At 38.7% G+C, this 21,452-nt stretch overlaps 1 protein-coding gene across 1 annotated transcript in view; it reads left to right on the top strand.

Moving 5' to 3' along the window:
* MUC19 (mucin 19, oligomeric) overlaps nt 1-21,452 on the top strand; it is a 90,534-nt gene that overhangs the window by 61,486 nt on the left and 7,596 nt on the right. Inside the window, exons 37-63 of the mRNA XM_049694431.1 lie at nt 226-279; nt 894-947; nt 1,049-1,102; nt 1,635-1,688; nt 2,119-2,169; nt 3,047-3,100; nt 3,796-3,849; nt 3,955-4,008; nt 5,196-5,249; nt 6,187-6,240; nt 7,303-7,356; nt 8,064-8,117; nt 8,552-8,605; nt 9,267-9,299; nt 12,509-12,565; nt 13,021-13,068; nt 13,316-13,369; nt 13,539-13,592; nt 13,898-13,957; nt 14,539-14,586; nt 14,863-14,913; nt 15,323-15,364; nt 16,495-16,548; nt 19,583-19,636; nt 19,760-19,807; nt 20,111-20,167; nt 20,334-20,381. Coding sequence (XP_049550388.1) covers nt 226-279; nt 894-947; nt 1,049-1,102; nt 1,635-1,688; nt 2,119-2,169; nt 3,047-3,100; nt 3,796-3,849; nt 3,955-4,008; nt 5,196-5,249; nt 6,187-6,240; nt 7,303-7,356; nt 8,064-8,117; nt 8,552-8,605; nt 9,267-9,299; nt 12,509-12,565; nt 13,021-13,068; nt 13,316-13,369; nt 13,539-13,592; nt 13,898-13,957; nt 14,539-14,586; nt 14,863-14,913; nt 15,323-15,364; nt 16,495-16,548; nt 19,583-19,636; nt 19,760-19,807; nt 20,111-20,167; nt 20,334-20,381 — 1,407 coding nt within the window. The remainder of the gene's footprint in view (nt 1-225; nt 280-893; nt 948-1,048; nt 1,103-1,634; nt 1,689-2,118; nt 2,170-3,046; nt 3,101-3,795; nt 3,850-3,954; nt 4,009-5,195; nt 5,250-6,186; nt 6,241-7,302; nt 7,357-8,063; nt 8,118-8,551; nt 8,606-9,266; nt 9,300-12,508; nt 12,566-13,020; nt 13,069-13,315; nt 13,370-13,538; nt 13,593-13,897; nt 13,958-14,538; nt 14,587-14,862; nt 14,914-15,322; nt 15,365-16,494; nt 16,549-19,582; nt 19,637-19,759; nt 19,808-20,110; nt 20,168-20,333; nt 20,382-21,452) is intronic.

Genomic DNA, 21,452 nt, shown 5'->3' on the forward strand with positions numbered 1-21,452 from the left:
CGATGTAGAATGCCAGGAAGTGTATTTCTGGTTGAGAACATTTTCACTATTATTGCTTTGGTAATAAAATGGTTAATGAAAAACTACACAGAGCTCATCAACAGAGAAGAGTCAGTGAGCAGTCCAGTTGGATACTATGAAGATATACCTAGGTTCTTTCTAGAAGCATGCTTTTAGGGAAGAAACATGAGCACCATGGTGACTACATTTCATTTTGTGTTTCAGGCACCACTGAGGTAGCCCCTGGCACAACTGTTGCCCCTGGCAATTTCAACACAGGTGAGTCAACAAGGTGACATATAATCTTCCACAGTCCTCCCACAAATTAGATGTCTCCTCTGTTACTATCTTTTGCAGACCTCCTGCCATATCCTTTCCGTGATCCTTAAATATTCTCCAGTTAACTCTTTCCTCCTTCTCTCCCACAGAAGGAGAAAGTGAAACAACCAGAGTTGGAATAGCCAAAGGTGAGCCCTGCTAAGCTAATACCTGAACTTTATGATACCTTCACAAAAACAATCTTATGAAAATATATCTGCACTGTTTATATATGTTATATTGAGCAAATTCAGAAAAACAAGACAAGACAGTTTCCTTATTTCCTGAGCTTATAAGTGCCTTCACTAGACTATTGTGAAGTCAAACTAGGATAGATAAACTGGTAATGTAGAGAGAAATTTCCTATCTCCCCTCCAAAAAAAGGGACCTGATAGTTGAGCACTTTCTCAGTAAAATTGTAGAAAGACATGTTACAAGGGGCATATATGGATCACTTACTTGTACTAAAAGTCTCAGGGTTATAGTTTGCTATTGCATGGAGACTTTAGATTCCTATTTAAATCACGTGGTGAACAGCAATTGAGCTAGTGACCACTGACCCTTTCTTGTTTTAGGTACTACAGGTAGAGTCTCTGGAAAAACTCTGGAACCTGGAAGTTACAACACAGGTATCTGGACAGTGGCACCTTGGGTGATATATTCTGACAAAAGCACAGTGTGTACTTTCCCACACCCTAGTCTTTACTCCTTTCTTTCTTTTCTCTGTCAGAGGTCACCACTTCCACGAGAAGAAGTGGGACCACCCAACCAGAACTTCCAGGAGGTGAGCTCTTTTAATCTGAGGCTTTGGGACTTTCATCAAATCTCTGTTTGTGTGAATACAGTGAACACATTAGTGTGAAAGTGGGCAAAGGAAAGGGGCCTGAATTTCCTCTGGGAACACAATATGCCAGAGTCACAAACCTGGGTCTGCCTAAGAATTCCATGACCTCAGATATCTCCATCTGGATTTCCAGAGGCATGGGCTTGCAGAGCTAGTTGTTGAATGGCATGAATGAGGGTGACTGCTAGCCAGCCCCTGCCTACCAAGTCCCCTATCCTTTTATATGGTTTGCCATGTTCTCATAACACTTACTAACATCTATCACATCGACCTATTTATTATGTTTATTGTTCACTGTTGGTCTCCAGTTGCTAGAATGTAACTTGCATTAGGGGAGGGATCTTTGAATATTCTGCTTGCTGATATATGCAAGGGCCTAAAACAATATTGCACAGAAGAGATGATTAATACATACTAGTGGAATGATGAAATGTATACTTATTTTGAGGCTTCACTCTATTTGCTTTAATAGGTATCACCATGGTTTTACCTGGAGCCAGCAGTAGTTCACAGAGTTCCATGTCAGGTAAGATGGACTAAATAAGTTAACCTTATCAGAGTATTAGAGTCAAGGAGATCTATTTTAAATATCTGAATATCAAATTAGCTCAAGTAATTGATGAGTAAAACTTAGAAAGACGAACCCTTCATCTGCCTTTTTCCTCCTTCAGGCAGCCCTGTCACCATTCTAGGGAGCCCAGGGTCTGGAAGTGAAACAGGTGAGGGTGACATAAGGTCTCCTTTCACTTTCAATGACTCTATGGAAAGGGAACTCTAATAACAATAATGATCAATAGGTGGGTCAGGAAAGGAAACTGTGGGAGTAATTGATGGTTCATTTCCTACAGAATCAAAGATCTGCAGGACAGGTCTCCAGTGATTCAAGGCTGCATAGCTACTTCAGTATTCACTGGGGAGTTAATGCTGTGTTGATCCCTTTATTTTTCTCACTTTAGGTACTTCAGGAGAATTCTCTAAGACAACCATATCTGGAAGTTCCCACACAGGTAGGTTAACAAGAAGGAAATCTTGCTAATTAACCTCATAATATAGTTAGTAGACCTGTTCTGATAAAATATCAGCATCATTCTTTTCTTAATATTCCAAATCCTCAGAACTCATCATTCATCACTTTATTTCCTCAGAGGCCACAAGATTAATAGGAGGCAGTGGCACACCTGGAACTGGACTCAGACCTGGTACAAATGGGTTGCTCATAGTTTGGGGTTTAGCATGAATTATGATTCTCCATAGGTTTGCCTGTTGGGAGTTGTGATCTCCTGCAGAGTAGTTTTCATTGGCTTTTAGGATTTTCTTAGATTTAACATGTTATGGAAGAACTTTCAATACTAGCATCTAGCCTCACAGATGTAACTTTCTAAAGATGGGCTGGTGTGTAATCCGTGTGAGGGGTTTCTCCTTGGGATGGCATACACATCAGGGGGACCAAGGAATATTACACACCTAGGAAGAAGAGAAAGCAATGTGAACAGGCCTATCTATATAAAGGTTTTCTTGCTCAAATAATCAATAATGATATTCAGTATTTTCCTTGGCGCATTCAAATATTCTTCTGGTTTTTGGCCCACAGTAGATAGCACTGCAGTACCAGGAGGTCAAGCAACTGGGAGTGTGACAGGTGAACCTGGGAAAAAACCACCTTGTTTTCCTGTCTTGGAATAAATGGGTTGTCTGAGAAAGTTGCCTCAACTTGGGAACATTTTGATTGCTTTTTTAATGGCATTTGTCATAGAAAAGGTTTATGACTCTCACCTCATCAGGAAGCAGTGAAAGGACCCTTTGATATAGCACATTTCTTCTAGAGACAGGTCTTTAGGAGAAAACACAAGTCACTGTGATGACTTTAGACCCTTTGTGTTTCAGGCACCACTGAGGTAATTCCTGGCACAACTGTTGCCCTTGGTAGTTCCAACACAGGTGAGTCGACAAAATGGCAGGAAATCTTCCATGGATCCAGCTATGATGAGTTTACTCCAGTGCTATCCTGTGTAGGAGAACTACCACATATTTTCCATGGTCCTTGCATGGTTTCTAATCATCTCTCTTTCGTTTTCCCCTCTCTCAGAGGCCACAACTTCTGTAGAAGAAAGTAGAACATCAAGAGTTGGAATAATCATGGGTGAGCACGGCTGAGTCACTATTTGTACTTTCTAATGTCTTCCTAATAAAAAGTCTTGTCTGAAATATATCAAAACTCTTTGAATTTCCATATTCAGCATATTGGGCAAAATTTTAGCAGATGTTCAATATTTGACGTCAATAAATTCAGTTCAGACACTCCAACTTTTCTTGCTTGTGTTCTAACAAGCCTTCATCAGGGCATCACGGGGCCCATTCCTGATAGTTATACAGGTGATTTGCCCTCAAATCTATCTTCCTTTAACTAGACCTTAAAAGGGGGTCTCAGTGTTGGAGGACTTTCTCCATAAATTTGAGAAGGGAATGATATGTTTTGAAGGAAATACCTGGAGAATCTCTTGAAACTAAGAAGTCCAGAGAAATATAGATTCACTGGTATATGGGAGAAACAGTTTTTTTTAAAAGCCTATGCCCATTTCATGATGTGCAACAAGTTGACCACAGCCCTTTTTTTTTTCTTTTTTTTATTTCAGGCACAATTGAGAGCATCTCTGGCAAAACTCTGGGACCTGGAAGTGCCAACACAGGTCAGGAGTCCTAAACGTGGACCTTCAGGAGATATAGACTGTGGAAGCCCAGAATGTCCTGTCCACACCCCAAATCTTTACTCCTTTCTTCTTTTCTTCTCTCAGAAGCCACAAGTTCCACAAGAGGCAGTGAGACCTCCCAAGGAGGACTACCAGGAGGTGAGTTTTTCAGTCCAAGGCCTAGGTTCTCATTATTTCTTTATTTGGATCACTTCAATGAGCAAATGAATGGTAAGGAGTATGATGGAAGGACTTGCCATATTTGTTGGTTCAAAAACTCAGGAGCTTCCTGGGTGAAATCTGAAACTTGACTCCATCCACAAAGGGCAAGGTGAGACTGAAGAAAGAGGCAAACCACTCCATGTTGCTGGGTAGCAGGTTTAACAAGCAAGGGAACTTACATGCAAAGCTTGTGTTGGGCAGCCATAAGACAAGTAGATCTCTGCATCTGCCTGCCAGAATCTTAAAAGTTTATGTAGAGGCCTTAACTGGGTTCAGTCACGTATACCATCCTGAAGGTTTCAATGACACATTGCTCTCTCCAGGCTGCATCCTTGAAAATGACTCCCACTATGGGAACTGTGGTCAGAATGTAAGTTCCAAGGCCAGGGAATGGGGCGAGGTGTCACTGATTGCCTGGGTCTAGCTTTAGGGTCAACTAGTTGTACATCCTCTCCATGACAGTCCTCTTCTTCAACAATACTGTACCATATGAACCCGGGTAATTATTCTTCCTGGGAATTCCAAGACCACAGATGTCTCAATCAAGCTGTCCTCAGTGTTCTGGTTTACAAAGATTTTTTTTTTCCTGTAAAAAGGTATGCATACATATTGCATATATCCCAACCCCTTCCCCCAGTACTTCCAATCCTCCTTACCCAGCTTGCCTTCCTGCCATAGCCTGCTGTCTATCATCTCTCCCATACTTATGCATGATGTTTATTATTTATTTTCTATCTCCCCTCAATGGAAAAGTTCATGAAGGCAACTGATTATCAAAATGTTCCAAGTTATATCAAAGATTCTTTCTTACAAAGATTAAACCATACTTTATTCCCTCACTTAGGCACCCCTGGCACACCAGGTGGATATGTCTCTGGAAGTAAAACAGGTAAGGGTGATTTTTACTGCTGCTTCCTCTTACTACATAGTAAAAGGGAACCCCAGGTGCAACACATCCATCCAAAGCTGACTTGAGAAATGAAATGCTGTAAAATTGTTTATTTTCCATTTTTTTCATAGACAGTCTTCAGAAAAGGATACCAGTGCTTTAGGGCCACACTGATGATTCCAAGATGAACTGAGGAGGAAATGCTGTACTGCAACATTTACTTTTTGCATTTTAGGTATCACTGGAGAATTGTCTGGAACAACCATTGCATCTGAAATTTCTAACACAGGTAGGTTAGCAAGAAGGAAATTCCCCATATTTAATCTCAGATGTCATGATCTCACTTTTAGGGCTTCTATAATAAAAAATACTCCAATATCTCTTCCCAGTATTCCAAATTCCCAGACTTCATCATTATCCTATTTCTTCCCTCAGGGGCCACAATTTCCACAGAAGAGACTAGAACTGGAGCTCAAACAGGTGAAAACAAAGAGCCTGTGATTTGAGGCCATCAGTTTTAGGACTCTCTAGGCTTTCCTTGAGAAAGTTTGTGTGTAATTTAGGGACACTGCAAGTGAGTCAAAATAGGTTTGCTATTAGAGATAAAATCTTTTTGAAAATCCATTAAATACAGAATTGAGCTTCACTGCTTCAAGTCTAAAGAAGAGATGGGATTTCTCCATTGGTATTACAAATATCACCAGCATATTAGCCAGAATCCAAAAAGAATTCTCTTTTTTTTGTCAATTCCTTCTAGCTGAAATAATACAGAGTGCAGAGTGATTTCTGCCCTATGGAAATCTTTGTCTGAGCTTCCAAATTCCAGAGTGTTAATATTGTCCCAAATCCCTGAATTCATATACAGCAGAATACTCTCTCTCTCTCTCTCTCTCTAAATCTCTCTCTGTCTCTCACTCAATCTCTTTGTCTTGTCTTCTCTTCAGACTGCTCTACCAGGGAGCCAGGTCTCTGAGAGTCAAACAGGTGAACATGAGAAAATATAAATATCTCCCTGGTATTTACCAATACTCAGAATAAGAGGACTTCTATTGTGAAAATATAGTTTTACTTAATTTTTTTCTGAAAGAAATGTACTTGTGGAAAGATATGTGAGGAATCCTAGAATAGGACCTCAATGACTGAAAAGAAACATAATGATTTTCTTCTTAGCTCTTCTTTGAACGTAAAGGAAATGACATATAATCCCTTTTCCTTTGTGATTTCAGGTACCAGTGGTGTAGTCTCCAGCCCAGCTATTACATCTGGAAGTTCCAGCACTGGTAATGGAATAGATACAAAGGCAATCATCCCTTGTCTAACCTCAGGGAGAAATATGTATCCCCAAACATATTTTCCACTTTCCTTATTTCTTTTTTCCAGAGTCTAAAACTTCCTTAGAAAGCCTCAGAGTCATTGTGATGAAATTAGTGAGAACTAGGATTCCCAGATGTTAGCATTGCTGTTGAGAACCATCATGAGTTTGCCTCTGGATCAGAGAGATTGTACAGGAAGGGCAGGCCCTCCAGCCAATATGCAGGGCCCAAAATACTGTTGATTCACAACCCCCAGCTGGTTTCTGGACCAGCCTTTTCCCACGCTTGGCACTGTGGTGTGGATTTCTGAAGAGGGCAGTAAGAGTAGTAATTCCCTGGAAGACTAACCCACTGGATATTACAGGCATTACTGTAGGAGTCAACACTGTCCAAGAAGGTTCTGTCTCAGGTAAAAGGATGACTAAAATGAACTTAGAAAACTTTGCCTCCCATTTGACTTGTATCTTGAGCTTTAAATTCTAAATTGCCTAATGGTTGGTTGCCTCCATGAATGATTAAAGGTCATAACATACACAGAATCTTTTTCCTGCTTTCAACCATTAGTAACTCTCTCTGGAACATCAGACAATCAAGTCACTGAAAGTAAAGCAGGTAGATGTGGAAAAACTTCCTCTGTTTTTAGCTGAAAATTTTGTGTTATATTTGCTAAGTAGGCCGACTAGAAAATAGGCTTCTTGAGTAAAAAGTCTTCATTTATTCAGTGATGAATCTCTAGTATTCAACAGAGCTCAGTAAATATTTGTTGAATGAATGAAGTAATTGATATACGAGAAAAACACACGTGATTCAATCCAGGAGTAGAAAGGCCAGTGAAAGGGCATGCTTACAGGTCTGCCATCTGGACAAAACGGTCTCTGTGAACAGTGTTTCTGGAAGCTGCCATGCACAATGTAACACTGAATGATATGGCCCTGGAAATATACATTTATTTTTATACATTGATTTGATACTCAGATTGCCTCGATGTGGAAGATTATGTATGATAATCCCATGTCCTTCTCATTTCAGGTACCAAGGGTATGGCCTCAGGTACCACTGTTGAACCTGGAAGTTCCAATATCGGTAGGCTAACAAGCTGTAAAGAAAGCATCCTTTCTAGAAATAAGGAGGCAAAAATGTCTTTCACACTGATCTTCTCACATAAGAACATCATAGCCTATTTTCCCTTCTTCCTAAATCCTCTTTTATCCATTTCTTCTTTTTTTATTTACAGAAGCCACAACTTCCACTGGAGTCATTAGAACTTCTGTAGTGGAATGGAAAATAGATGAGAATTATTGTGTATGTGTGTGTGAGAATTTTGGTTGATAAATTACAGTTGACCCTGAACAACGTGGGTTTGAACTGCACAGGTCCATTTATATGTGGGTTATTTTCAATAGTAAATATTATTGTTACCACATAGTCTGTGGTTGGTTGAATCCATGGATGTGGAATCATGGATATGGAGTATCTGTGGATACAGAGGGCCAACTGTAAATTATGCATGGATTTTTTGACTATGAAGAGAGTCGGCACTCCTAACCCCCACCTTGTTCAATGGTCAACCGTGCTTTTTGTTTCTTGCAGGACAGTTTCTTGTGGAGGAACTTTTTAGGAACTCTCATCTCAGATCAACAATGTTTTCTTTTGTTACTTGATTTTGAATCAATTTGGGCAGATTTTTGAAGTCCCTCTCTTTCCGTTGTCCAGCCTCATACATGTAGATCCCTGCAAATGAAAGTAGAAGCGATAAATATCTAGAAAGTTTTTTCTATTTGCCATTTTAGGTATCACCACGAAATTAAATGATGGAAAGACAGTCCCAGAGGGTTCTATTTCAGGTAAACAGAAGGCTACAATGAACACAGAAAATTGACCTCTGTTCATTAGATTCTTCCTTGAGTACAAAAGTGGCTGAAATGTGCAGTGCTTATCCCAATAACTATCTATGTTACATTCAAAAGTTTTCCTATTTTCATCCTCTTAGGAGCTACCACTGGAGTATCAATAAATGAAGAAACTGGAAACACATTAGGTGACTATGGTGGGAAGGGGGCCAGAAGAACAAGAAAGCAGAGCATGAATAACCCCTATCTTACTACCATTAAATTCCAGAAGAGGGGTCTCCTATGCTGAGGAATTTGCATCTTTGTTTGATTTGGGAATTAAAACTATGCATAAGAGAACACAATAATTCACAAGCATTTGAAAAAGCCCAAAAGATGATCAGAGTCCCCCATGGGATGAAAAGTCACCACTTCTCTTTTTGTTGCAGGTACCACAAGGGTAGCTTCTGGCACTACACTTGAACCTAGCAGTTCAAACACAGGTGAGCCAACCAACTGGAGAGAATTCTCCACAGGAAAATCTCTACTAGTAAAGTATCTTTCATGGTGCTGTTATCAAGAAAGTTTTTTCTTAGAATGCTTAACTTTCCTGAATGTTTAACTTTTCTCAGAATGCTAAGTCCTCTTCATCTTACTTTTTTTTTTTTTTACTTTTCTTCTCTCTTAGAAGCTAGTACACCCTCTGGAGACAGTGGGACCACAGAAACTGGAATATATACATGTCAGCACACAAGCTTCATAACCTCTCCACTTTTCACTTACAATAGCAATAATAGCTAACTCTTTTGAACACTAACTATGTGCCAGGAACTATTCTACAACTTATTATTATTTCTTTTCCCTCACACCAAACTGTGAGGTAAGTACTACTGTTTTCACAGATAAGAAAATCTATGGCTCAGAGATATTAACTAAAGTGTGCAAGGTCACACAGCAAATAAACAGCAGATTTCAACTCAGGCCATCTGGCTTCAAGGTCCATCCACTTAGCTATGCTCCTCTGTTACTACTACCACACTATTTCACTAGATTTCTTTGTCACATGTCTAAACTTTTCTTGCACATTAAAATTTCAGTAACATCAATACTTTACCCAGATGAAAATTCAATGGGCAATCAACCCTTCACTGTTCATTCTTCTAGGGGGATCTAGTAGTGAAGTCACTGGCATTCAAACAGATAAGTAAAGGAAACTACATTTGTTTCACTGACATTGATCCCAGAGAAAGGAATAGTTATCATTGAGACTCCCACAACCACCCAACATTGCACCTTCCCCCCACCAAATTTTTATTGGGATGAAATATTACATTAGAAAAAAATATTAAAAACTCTGGAAAAAGCTATCCCTGAAAACAACATTTTAACGTAATAAAGAATTCTGTAGTTTCCCCATTCTATTCTAGAATACGCTCTTCTTATTGTAGGAATAAAATTGACATAATGATACCATTCAATTTTTTTAAAAAACATCTTTATTGGAGTATAATTGCTTTACAATGTTGTGTTAGTTTCTGCTGTACAACAAAGTGAATCAGCTATATGTATACATATATCCCTATATCCCCTCCCTCTTGTGTCTCCCTCCCAACCTCCCTATCCCACCCCTCTAGGTGGTCACAAAGCACTGAGCTGATCTCCCTGTGCTATGCGGCTGCTTCCCACTAGCTAGCTATTTTACATTTGGTAATGTATATATGTCCATGCCACTCTCTCACTTCACCCCAGATTACCCTTCCCCCTCCCCATGTCCTCAAGTCTGTTCTCTACATCTGCATCTTTATTCCTGTCCTGCCCCAAGGTTCTTCAGAACCTTTATATATTCCATATATATGTGTTAGCATATGGCAAATGTTTTCTTCTTTCTGACTTACTTCACTCTGTATGAAAGACTCTAGGTCCATCCACTTCACTACAAATAACTCAATTTCACTTCTTTTTTATGGCTGAGTAATATTCCATTGTATATATGTGCCACATCTTCTTTATCCATCATCTGTCAGTGGACACTTAGGTTGCTTCCATGTCCTGGCTCTTGTAAATAGAGCTGCAATGAACATTGTGGTACATGACTCTTTTTGAATTATGGTTTTCTCAGGGTATATGCCCAGTAGTGGGATTGCTGGGTTGTTTGGTAGTTCTATTTTTAGTTTCTTCAGGAACCTCCATACTGTTCTCCATAGTGGCTGTATAAATTAACATTCCCACCAACAGTGCAAGAGGGTTCCCTTTTCTCCATACCCTCTCCAGCATTTATGGTTTGTAGATTTTTTGATGATGGCCATTTTGACTGGTGTGAGGTGATACCTCATTGCAGTTTTGATTTGCATTTCTCTAATGATTAGTGATTTTGAGCATCATTTCATGTGTTTGTTGGCAATCTGTATATCTTCTTTGGAGAAACATCTATTTAGTTATTTTGCCCAATTTTGGACTGGGTTGTTTTTTTTTTTGATATTGAACTTCATGAGCTGCTTGTATATTTTGGAGATTAATCCTTTGTCAGTTGCTTCATTTGCAAATATTTTCTCCCATTATGAGGGTTGTATTTTGGTCTTGTTTATGCTTTCCTTTGCTGTGCAAAAACTTTGAAGTTTTATTAGGTCTCATTTGTTTATTTTTGTTTTTATTTCCATTTCTCTAGGAGGTGGGTCAAAAAGGATCTTGCTGTGATTTATGTCATAGAGTGTTCTGCCTATGTTTTCCTCTATGAGTTTGATAGTTTCTGGCCTTACATTTAGGTCTTTAATCCATTTTGAGTTTATTTTTGTGCATGGTGTTAGGCAGTGTTCCAATTTTATTCTTTTACATGTAGTTGTCCAGTTTCCCCAGCACCACTTATTGAAGAGGCTGTCATTTCTGAATTCTGTATTCTTGACTCCTTTATCTCTGGGCTTTCTGTCCTGTTCCATTGATCTATATGTCTATTTTTGTGCCAGTACCATACTGTTTTGATTACTGTAGTATATTCTGAAGTCAGGGAGCCTAATTCCTCCACCTCCATTTTTCTTTCTCAAGATTGCTTTTGTTCTTCACGGTCTTTTGTGTTTTCATACAAACTGTGCAATTTTTTGTTCTAGTTCTGTGAAAAATCGCATTGGTAGTTTGATAGGGATTACACTGTATCTGTAGATTGTTTTGGGCAGTATGGTCTTTTTCACAATGTTGATTCTTCCAGTCCAAGAACATGGTATATCTCTCCATCTGTTTGTATCATCTTTAATTTCTTTCACCAGTGTCTTATAGTTCTCTGCATACAGGTCTTTTTTCTCCTTAGGTAGGCTTATTCCTAGGTATTTTATTCTTTATGTTGCAATGGTAAATGGCAGTGTTTTCTTAATTTCTCTTTCAGATTTTTCATCATTAATGTATAGGAATGCAAGAGATTTCTGTGCATTAATTTTGTATCCTGCTACTTTACCAAATTCATTGATTAGCTCTAGTAGTTTTCTGGTAGCATGTTTAGGATTCTGTATGTATAGTATCACATCATCTGCAAACAGTGACAGTTTTACTTCTTCTTTTCTGATTTGGATTCCTTTTACTACCTTTTCTTCTCTAATTGCTGTGGCTAAAACCTCCAAAACTATGTTGAATAGTAGTGGTGAGAGTGGGCAAACTTGTCTTGTTCCTTATCTTAGTGGAAATGGTTTCAGTTGTTCGCCATTGAGGATGATGTTGGCTGTGGGTTTGTCATATATGGCTTTATTATGTTGAGGTAAGTTCCCTCTATGCCTACTTTCTGGAGGGTTTTTATCATATGTGGGTGATGAATTTTGTCAAAATTTTCTCTGTATCTATTAAGATGACCATATGGTTTTTCTCCTTCAATTTGTTAATATGGTGTATCACATTGATTGATTTGCATATATTGGAGAATCCTTGCATTCCTGGGATAAATCCCATTTGATCATGGTGTATGATCATTTTAATGTGCTGTTGGATTCTGCTTGCTAGTATTTTGTTGGGGAATTTTGTGTCTATGTTCATCAGTGATGTTGGCCTGTAGTTTTCTTTTTTTGTGGTATCTTTGTCTGGTTTTGGTATCCGGGTGATGGTGGCTTCGTAGAATGAATTTGGGAGTGTTCCTCCATCTGCTATATTTTGGAAGACTTTGAGAAGCATAGGTTTTAGCTCTTCTCTCAATGTTTGATAGAATTCCCCTGTGAAGCCATCTGGTTATAGCCTTTTGTTTGTTGGAAGATTTTTAATCACAGTTTCAATTTTAGTGCTTGTGATTGTTCTGTTTATATTTTCTATTTCTTCCTGGTTCAGTCTTGGAAGGTTGTTCATTTCTAAGAATTTGTCCATTTCTTCCAGGTTGTCCATTTTATTGGCATATAGTTGCTTGTAGTAATCTCTCAAATACCATTCAATTTTGTTTTCAGGTACTACTGGAGTGTATCGTGGTAGTACCATCTCACCTTGGAGTTCCAACACAGGTGAATCAATGGGGAAACAGGTGCTATAATTTCTTTCTTGGGGCAAGTTCTAGAGCAATAACACATGATGCCTTTTTATGACTTTCTATTAGATTTCACTACTCTTTACCTTTTCATTCTTAGAAGCTACAACTTTCAGAGAAGGAAGCATAACCAAAGAAAAGGAGGAAGCTTGTATTTATGAAAATTATATCATTTCTTCTGGGATAAACCTTATACTGTAATTCTTAAGAGAGAAGTCCAGAAAGGATTCCCTTTTTGACATTCAAGCTATTACCTGGGTGTGAGATGGAGGCATTATATGTCCATATAATTATAAGTAGGGAAGCAGAGATGATGGAAGTAACTCTGGAAGTTTAGTTCTATTAAATTTTTGATTTTGGATGTTATGAATTTATTCACTTTATACAATTAAATGCATTTAGACAAATATTGTTTTTATTTCTTGTCATTAGGAGCCACCACTGGCACATCTGAGAGGCCAAGTCCTGGAAGTGAAATAGGTAAATATGGGAGAGGCCCAGTGACCTCTGATATTTAACCTTAAGAAGCAAATCATCAAGGCCTGGACATGAGCCAATGTTTTTATTGTTGCCCTGAATTTAAAAATGGAGAATGCACCTACTTTTGACAGGACAACCCCAAGAAGAGTCTTCTACTTTCAAGTCCCAGAGATCTTGTTGGCCATGCTCTTCTCGGGATGTTAAATACATCACTATTGGGATTCTCTGTTTCTCTCTTCTACTTCAGGTACCACTAGTGTAGTCTCTGACACAACAGTTGCATCTGGACACTCTAACACAGGTAAAGCAATAACCTAATGGGGAGTATAAAGAACTTCAGTAATGAGATAGCCTCCTCCCTTCAACTCTTGCACCCAAAAACACACATTCCCTACCATACCCAGTGGATACCACCCAACTTTTCTGAGTACATGAGTCTTCAGTATTTAGTATTTCTTTGTTTCACTTAGGGGCCACAACTTCTTTGGGAAGTGGTGAAACCACCCAGGGTAGAATTAAAATAGGTGAGTAATAACAGTCAAAAATTATTTTTCTCTTCATCTTAAAGTATATCACATTGGCTATAATAAAATTAGGGGGAATTCTATTCTACCTGAATCTCTCTTTGGGTACAAATTGTTAGGATGTTAACTGCCCTATATTTTACCCCGTGTGAATTGCCTTTTTTGTACATTTGTAATAAAATGGCATAATAGAAGCCACACTTAAGGCAAGAAAGTTTCTGATATAATTTGTGCTAAACCAAATACTACTTTGAAACCCTAGTAAAAGGGAATCATAAATTGATTCTCTCCTCTTGTGATTTCAGTTACCACGAGGGTGACTACTGGCACAACTATCGCACCTGGGAATATACAGGAGGAAGGAAAAAATTTATAACTGATAGAAGATATAGTGAGGTCAAATGTTGACAGTTTGGGTTTAAGATGCTCTGAGGTGTCCAGTTAGTATGCTCAGCAGGAGTGATAAATGTGACCAGAACACAGAAGAGAAGCTTGCATTGGAGATAGAGATTTGTCAAGTCATTCACTTACAAATGATATTTGAAACTGTGGATGCTGGTGGGTTTCCTTATGATGGGCATATAGAGTGAGAAGAGAAGACAAATAAACAGAAACATGATTCCTTGAGCTACAAAGGTGGGCAAAGGCAAAGGGACCTGAAAAAGGGAGGAGTTGGGGCTCAACAATTGCCAGTATGGTTAAGTCCAATCCATAAGGCAAAGTTTTGGAGTGCTGGAGACTAGATTGCTTCTAATTTTGGGATTCAGAATGTCAAATCAAACAGGATCAACCAGAATTTGCAGGGGACATATGTGTTTTTAATATTTTGTTTTTCGGAGAGCCTAGCCTTACAATTATAAAACTTTGAAATTAAAAGGGAGAACTGTCTTGAAATAATTAATTAAAATTTCAAGATTCTTGATCCTTTCCATTTTTTAACCTTCAGGAGTCACTAGCATAATTTCAGGGAGCCAATCTACTAGAAGTAAAATGGGTGAAGTTGGGGAAGTTAAAAATGTGAAGATGGGAGAGGCACCCAACTCCATGATACTAGTTCTAGAAAAGAAGGATCCCAGAAGACTGGAGTTTACCACAAGAAATGAAACAGATCAATAAAAAAAATGTTTATTTCACCTTTTGGAACAAGGAATCCTAGAGAAGGAATGCATTCTTTTACAGAAACACATGATTTGTCCTAAACCATGATCTCCATCTAATAAGAAAGACATCCCTGCACATTTCCTCCTCTTTATATTCTCTCCCATCCCAGGTACCACTGGGACAGGCTCTAGGACATCCTCACCTGGAAGTTTCAAAACAGGTAAGTCAAATAGTAAAAGGAATTCTCCTTTAAGTGGTCATAGGGAGAAGATCATACACTGCTATATAATTTTCATATTTTCAACCTCTCAAGCTTCTCAATTTTTCCTCCTTTGCTCTTACAGAAGCCACAACTTTTAAAGAATATGTTGGAAACACTGAAGCAGGAATTTCATCAGGTGAGTTTTGCCAGATTTTGGATTCTCAATGATTTTTTCATTTGAATTTACTACATACAGGTTGTGAATGAAAATTAGCATGACTTAAAAATGGTTTCTTTTAATTTAATAGCCTATCATAAGGCCAGCCTAGATTAGCTCCCTGGTTTTTTCTAGAGAACATACTATAGATGTAATTTAATTCTCTAAGCACATTCTTTATTTGAAATTTCACTGCTTTTGTTTTGCCAGGCAATAGCCTGGAATCAGTAGGAGTCACCAGTAGCCAAGAAGGTGAATGGAGATCACTATAATAGACACAACTAAATTTGTTAATTAAGGCTTTGGTTGAGATGCCTAATCCTTGATCACAAGTTTAGACAATTTTTTTCTGTTTTTGTTTTTTTTTTTTTTGATGCTGGAAAACCAGGGAGTTAAGTCACTAGAAGTAAATCATGTAAATAGAGGACAGATATTCTCTCATTTAATATCAGATTCTAGATGATTCTAGATCTAGAGAAATAAGATCTATGGAGCATGACTTTTCCTCCTATATTTTATTTGACCAAGCAGTTATGAGAAAGTGCACAGGAAAATATGCTAGGCTTAACATTTTGTGCAAGAAAAAATTTTAAACAGTTTTCTACTGCTTCAGAGAAACAGGAACACTTGTCAATACCACACTCTTCTTAGGGTGAGAAAGGCTTTGTGAGGCTTATCCTTCTCTCTTACTACAGGTACCACTGGGATAGCCTCTGGCACAACAGGTATTCCTGGAAGTTCCAACACAGGCAAGTAAATATTTAATATGTGGCTCTAAGTAGCTAAGCCTAGAAAAATAAGAGCCTTTCTCTGGAATTTACTGACTGTTGTAACATCAACACAGCAGTCCTGACTTTAGTCTTCTTTGCCTTTCTTAGGAACTAGCACTGGAGTTGGAATGCAAAAAAGTAAGTGTCAGTGGTTCATATCTGTTGAGTTCTCAGTTACTGACTCCTATGCCTTTGCTTCAACCTAGGGGAATGTTGAAGGTAAAGATAAAGGGCCAGGAAATAGGGCAGAATCTCAGTAGAGAATGTCCTCTTCCAGCCATCTAAGGTTGTCTTCTTGCTCTGAGTTTCTGGGCTCCAACCAGAGCCCCGAGGTAAGTGTGTAAAAGTGCACAAGGGCACACTACTAAAGGGAGGAGTAGAAGCTGAAATCCAGCCAGCATTTCTTCAACAAGTTATAAATCCATGGGGTTTCATCTGCCCAGAGGGTTTTTTTTCTGTTAGTTTGTTTTTACTTCATAAAGTTGCTCTATGGGCTAGCTGCAGCATTGGCCTAGACTTTCATCTGATTTACTTTCTCTTCCTGCTTTTGATCTTTGAGGCTACCTATAGAAGGTATGTCTGATGTGAAATGTCCTTCATTTGACTTTGCAGGCACTGCTGTGATATCAAGCAAAATTACTGGTGTCTCAGAAAGTTCCAGCCAAGGTAATGGAAATGACTGACAGAGTGAAGTTAACATGTTCAATATTCTTCTTCCCTTTAACACCCAATTGTTTCAGAAAATGGATATTTATCTCTATGAATATTAAACTTGAACTGTAAAAGAAAAATTGTACCAAATGGAGTTAAATGGGCAAAAAAGACTTTAAGATTATTAAATAGGAGTCAAGAACATTGCAATAGGTTGAGATTTTGAACTTAACTTTGCTGAAATAAAAGGTGGGAGAGTGTTTAAGTGCTGGGGTTAGCTAGTGGGAAAGTACTAGACAGCGTTAGGGGAGAGGTTGGTTTCTGTGATTTGGTGATCTGTGTTTGCTAATTGGTGCTTATAGAATGAAGTTAGGCTCCTACCTTCCCACAGTGACAGGGAGATAGGGGCACTATGTTTCTTTTCTGTTTTTATTGAAGTATAGTTGATTTACAATATTATATTAGTTTCAGGTATACAGCATAGTGCTTCAATATTTTCATAGATTATACTCCATTTAAAATTATTACAAAATAATGACTATATTCCCTGAAAGTATAATATATACGTGTTGTTTACCTATATTATATACAGTAGTTTGTATCTCTTAATCCCTACCTCTATCTTGCCCTTTCCTTCTTCTCTCTCCCCACTAGTATCCACTAGTTTGTTCTCTATATCTGTGAGTCTGTTTCTATTTTGCTATATACATTTGTTTGTTTTATTTTTTAGGTTCCACATGTAAGTGATAACATACAGTTTCTGTCTTTGTATGACATTTCACCAAGCATAATACTCTCTAGGTCCATTCACATTGTTGCAAATGGCAGAATTTCATTCTTTTTTATGGCAGAGTAATATTCCATTATATACGCATGCACACATATATACTTACTACATCTTCTTTATCCATTCATCTGTTGATGGACACTTGGGTTGCTTCCCTATGTTGGCTATTGTAAATAGTACTGCTTTGTACATTAGGGTGCATGTATCTTTTTGAATTTGTGTTTTTATTTTGTTTGAATATATATCCAGGAGCAGAATTGTGGGGCCATATGGTAGTTCTAATAGATTAAAGACCTAAATGTAAGACCTAAAACCATAAAATTCCTATAAGAGAACATAGGCAGAACACTCTTTGACATAAATCATAGCAATATTTTTTTGGATCTGTCTCCAAAAGCAAAGGAAATAAAAACAAAAATAGGCAAATGATTTTCTCCAGAAGCATTCCCGGTTACAAATTACCTCCCTCCTATCTCCTCAGGCTGTCTCCTTGCAGCCAACAGCAGTCCTCCCCCCAGGTTTGCTCTCCAATCCCCACATTCAGCTCTCAGCCCCCATGTGCACCGGCAGACACACGTCCCAGATTGGGGCATGCAGGGTTATGGTGCGGACTGTCTGTGTAGGTGTCACTGTGTCCTGTCTGCCACACACCCTCCTTCAACAGCCTCAGATGCTCCCTTTCTGTCCCAACTGATTTCCCTGTCAGTGAGGGGTCTTCCCCAGATGTGGGAGCCTCTCCTGTGCTTCAGCTCCCCACCAGGGGCACAGATCCCATCCTGCTTCCTCTCCTTTTCTTTTTCCCTTCTTTCTTTCATCCTACCCTGTTATGCGGGGATCTTTCTTGTCCTTTCCGGTGTCCAAGGTCTTCTGCTAGTGTTCAGCTGGTGTTCTGTGAGAATTGTTCCATCTGTAGATATACTACTGATGCATTTGTGGAGAGAGATGAACTCTCCATCCTCCTATTCCCCCACCATCTTGGTCAGAATGGCCATCATCAAAAAATCTACAAACAATAAATGCTGGGGATGGTGTGGAGAAAAGGGAACCCTCACGCATTGTTGGTGGGAATGCAAATTGATACAGCCACTATGGAGAACAGTATGGAGGTTGCTTAAAAAGCTAAAAATAGAACTACCATATGACCCAGCAATCCCACTACTGGGCGTATACCCAGAGAAAACCATAATTCAAAAAGACTCATGCACCCCAATGTTCACTGCAGCACTATTTACAATAGCCAGGACATGGAAACAACCTAAGTGTCCATCGACAGATGAATGAATAAAGATGTGGTACATATATACAATGGAATATTACTCAGCCATAAAAAGGAACAAAATTGGGTCATTTGTAGAGACATAGATGGACCATGAAAGAGTCAAAAAGAGAAAAACAAGTGTCATATATTAACGCATATATGTGGAATCTGAAAAAATCGGTATAGATGATCTTATTTACAAAGCAGAAATAGACACACAGGTGTAGAGAACAAAAGTATGGATACCAAGGGGAAAGGGGTGGTGGTGGGATGAACTGGGAGATTGGGGTTGACATATATACACTATTGATACTATGTATAAAATAGATAACTAATGAGAACTTACTGTATAGCACAGGGAACTCTACTCAATGCTCTGTGGTGACCTAAATGAGAAGGAAATCCAGAAAAGAGGGGGATATATATATATATATATATATATATATACACACATATAGCTGATTCACTTTGCTGTACAGTATAAACTAAAATAATATTGTGAAGCAACTACACACCAATAAAAAAAATAAGCAAATGAGACCTAATTAAATTTAAAAGCTTTTGCACAGCAAAGGAAACCATCAACAAACAAAAGACAACCTCCTGAATAAGAGACAATATTTACAAATGATATGACTGACAAGGGGTTAATATCCAAAATATATAAACAACTCCTACAACCCTCCCCAAAAAACTAATATGGGAGAACCAGGAAACCAGGATATAGGAAGCAAAATAGTTAAGTGTGAAAATAGTTTTTGTCATTAAGAGAAGGGGGCCCTTAAATGATAAGGCTACCAGGGTCATAGGAAAATACTCAATTCTTCTTTGAGCCAGGAGTTTCTATGTTAGGGCCTGTTTCAATGGCAGGAGCATGAACCAGCATTAGTAGGTGTACTAGTACACTCCAGGTGCTTTGAGACTCTTATTCTTTGTGAAGATGTCTTCAGACACACTCTTCTGAGACCAGAAAAAGTTCACTGCTCTTTCCCTATTCATTTTAGTTACCTCCAAGGAAACATCTGAAACAACCAGTGCTCCTGTAATTTCTACCACAGGTAGGTCAAATAATAATAAATGAACTTTGCTTGGTGGCATCTTAGAAGACAGGGCAGCTTACCTGAAGTTAAACTCTAGCTTTTTTATCCCTCTACTCACCACGTTTGTGCCTCTCTTAGCAGTCACTGCTTCCACAGGAGTCAAGGAAACCTCTGGAACTGGAATGCAAACAGATGAATGCTAGCAATACAGACCCTTCAATGATCAGTGTGCCTGTGATTATATATGAGGAGTTGAGTTTGGAGGAGAGGAGTGGTGGGAAAGAAACAGCAAAGAAAGGCCAGGAAGATTATCCTACATTTCCTTTTGGAGTATGACTTTGAAGTTCAACTAGGGATTTGTTTTTTCCTCCAGGATTTTTTTGGGTTAGGCTTTTAGCAGAACACCTCACTGGAAGACTTAGTTATGACCTTGAAATCTCTGAGAATGGGATTATGAAATTGCATTCCTGAAATTTTAAATATTTCCCTCTGCAGGCTCCACCTCAGTGTCAAATGGAATCACAACAAGCCCCAAAGTGTCCTACCCAGGTAAAATGAAATGACCCAAATGCACTGGAATGAATTGTCTCTTCCACACGAAGCTTTCCTTAATCGTGAATGTGTGTGATCATTTGTGCGTGCATGCATACACACAGAAACTTGATATGTGTACATGATATCTAATAAATAAAATGACAGCATTATCCTTTTACAGAAACCACTGTAGTAGCAACAGGAGATCAAGAAAATGAAAATAAAACAGGTCAGTATGGGAAAAGTACTGATTTTTTTTGTTATTCAACTAACACTTCTTTAATACCTTACATGTGCTAGACTCTGTAGCAGCCCTTGCCATTTTATTATTTTGTGTGTGTGGGGGGGGAAGAGATTATTTTTTTAATATAAATTTATTTCTTTATTTGTTTTTATTTTTGGCTGTCTTGGGTCTTCGTTGCTGAGTGCAGGCTTTCTCTAGTTGCGGCAAGCAGGGCCTACTCTGTGTTGTGGTGCATGGGCGTCTCATTGCGGTGGCTTCTCTTGTTGCGGAGCACGGGCTCTAGGTGCGTGGGCTTCAGTAGTTGCAGAATGAAGGCTCAGTAGTTGTGGCACATGGGCTTAGTTGCTCTGCAGCATGTGGGATCTTCCAAGACCAGGGCTCAAACCCCTGTCCCCTTCATTGGCAGGCAGATTCTTAACCACTGTGCCACCAGGGAAGCCTGGAAGAGATTATTATCTACACAGATACTATCGTTATAGTGTATTTAATGCTTCTCAAACACGTGCACAGCAATTATGGTCCTGGGAGTGCACTGAGACCGTTAATTTCTGTTTATTAGTTGGTAGGGTTGAATGAAGGCATTAGGGAAGAGATCATTGATTTCAATATTGGCTAGGGTGAGGAGGGAATTCCTGTCAAATGGCACTTAAAAAGACAACGACTTGAGACAGCATGAGTGACTTCAGGAATCAACCAGGTATTGGTAATATTTGTATGAGGTTCAGGGAAGAAATGAGATTAGATAGGTAAGCAAAGGAATGTTTATGAAGGACCTTATTTCCAAACTTAAATGAGACTTTATCCTTACAATAAATGGGGTCTCCTTAAAGATTTTGTTAAGAGAATGATATGATCAGATAGGTCTTAGAAAAATTGCTCTGATAGCAATGTGGAGCATATGAGATTGTATCTTATTCCTCCCGTTACAAATTTTTTCAATGAACTGGAAATTCTGGGTAGGGAAAATTTTCTGCTATATTTATGCCTAAACACAATTTCTCTCTGCTGTTGCTGGTTTCTGGTAATCTGTTAAGCATTTATAATTGAGAATTAGCC

Source organism: Orcinus orca, chromosome 11 (assembly GCF_937001465.1).
Source record: "Orcinus orca chromosome 11, mOrcOrc1.1, whole genome shotgun sequence".
Taxonomy (NCBI): domain Eukaryota; kingdom Metazoa; phylum Chordata; class Mammalia; order Artiodactyla; family Delphinidae; genus Orcinus; species Orcinus orca.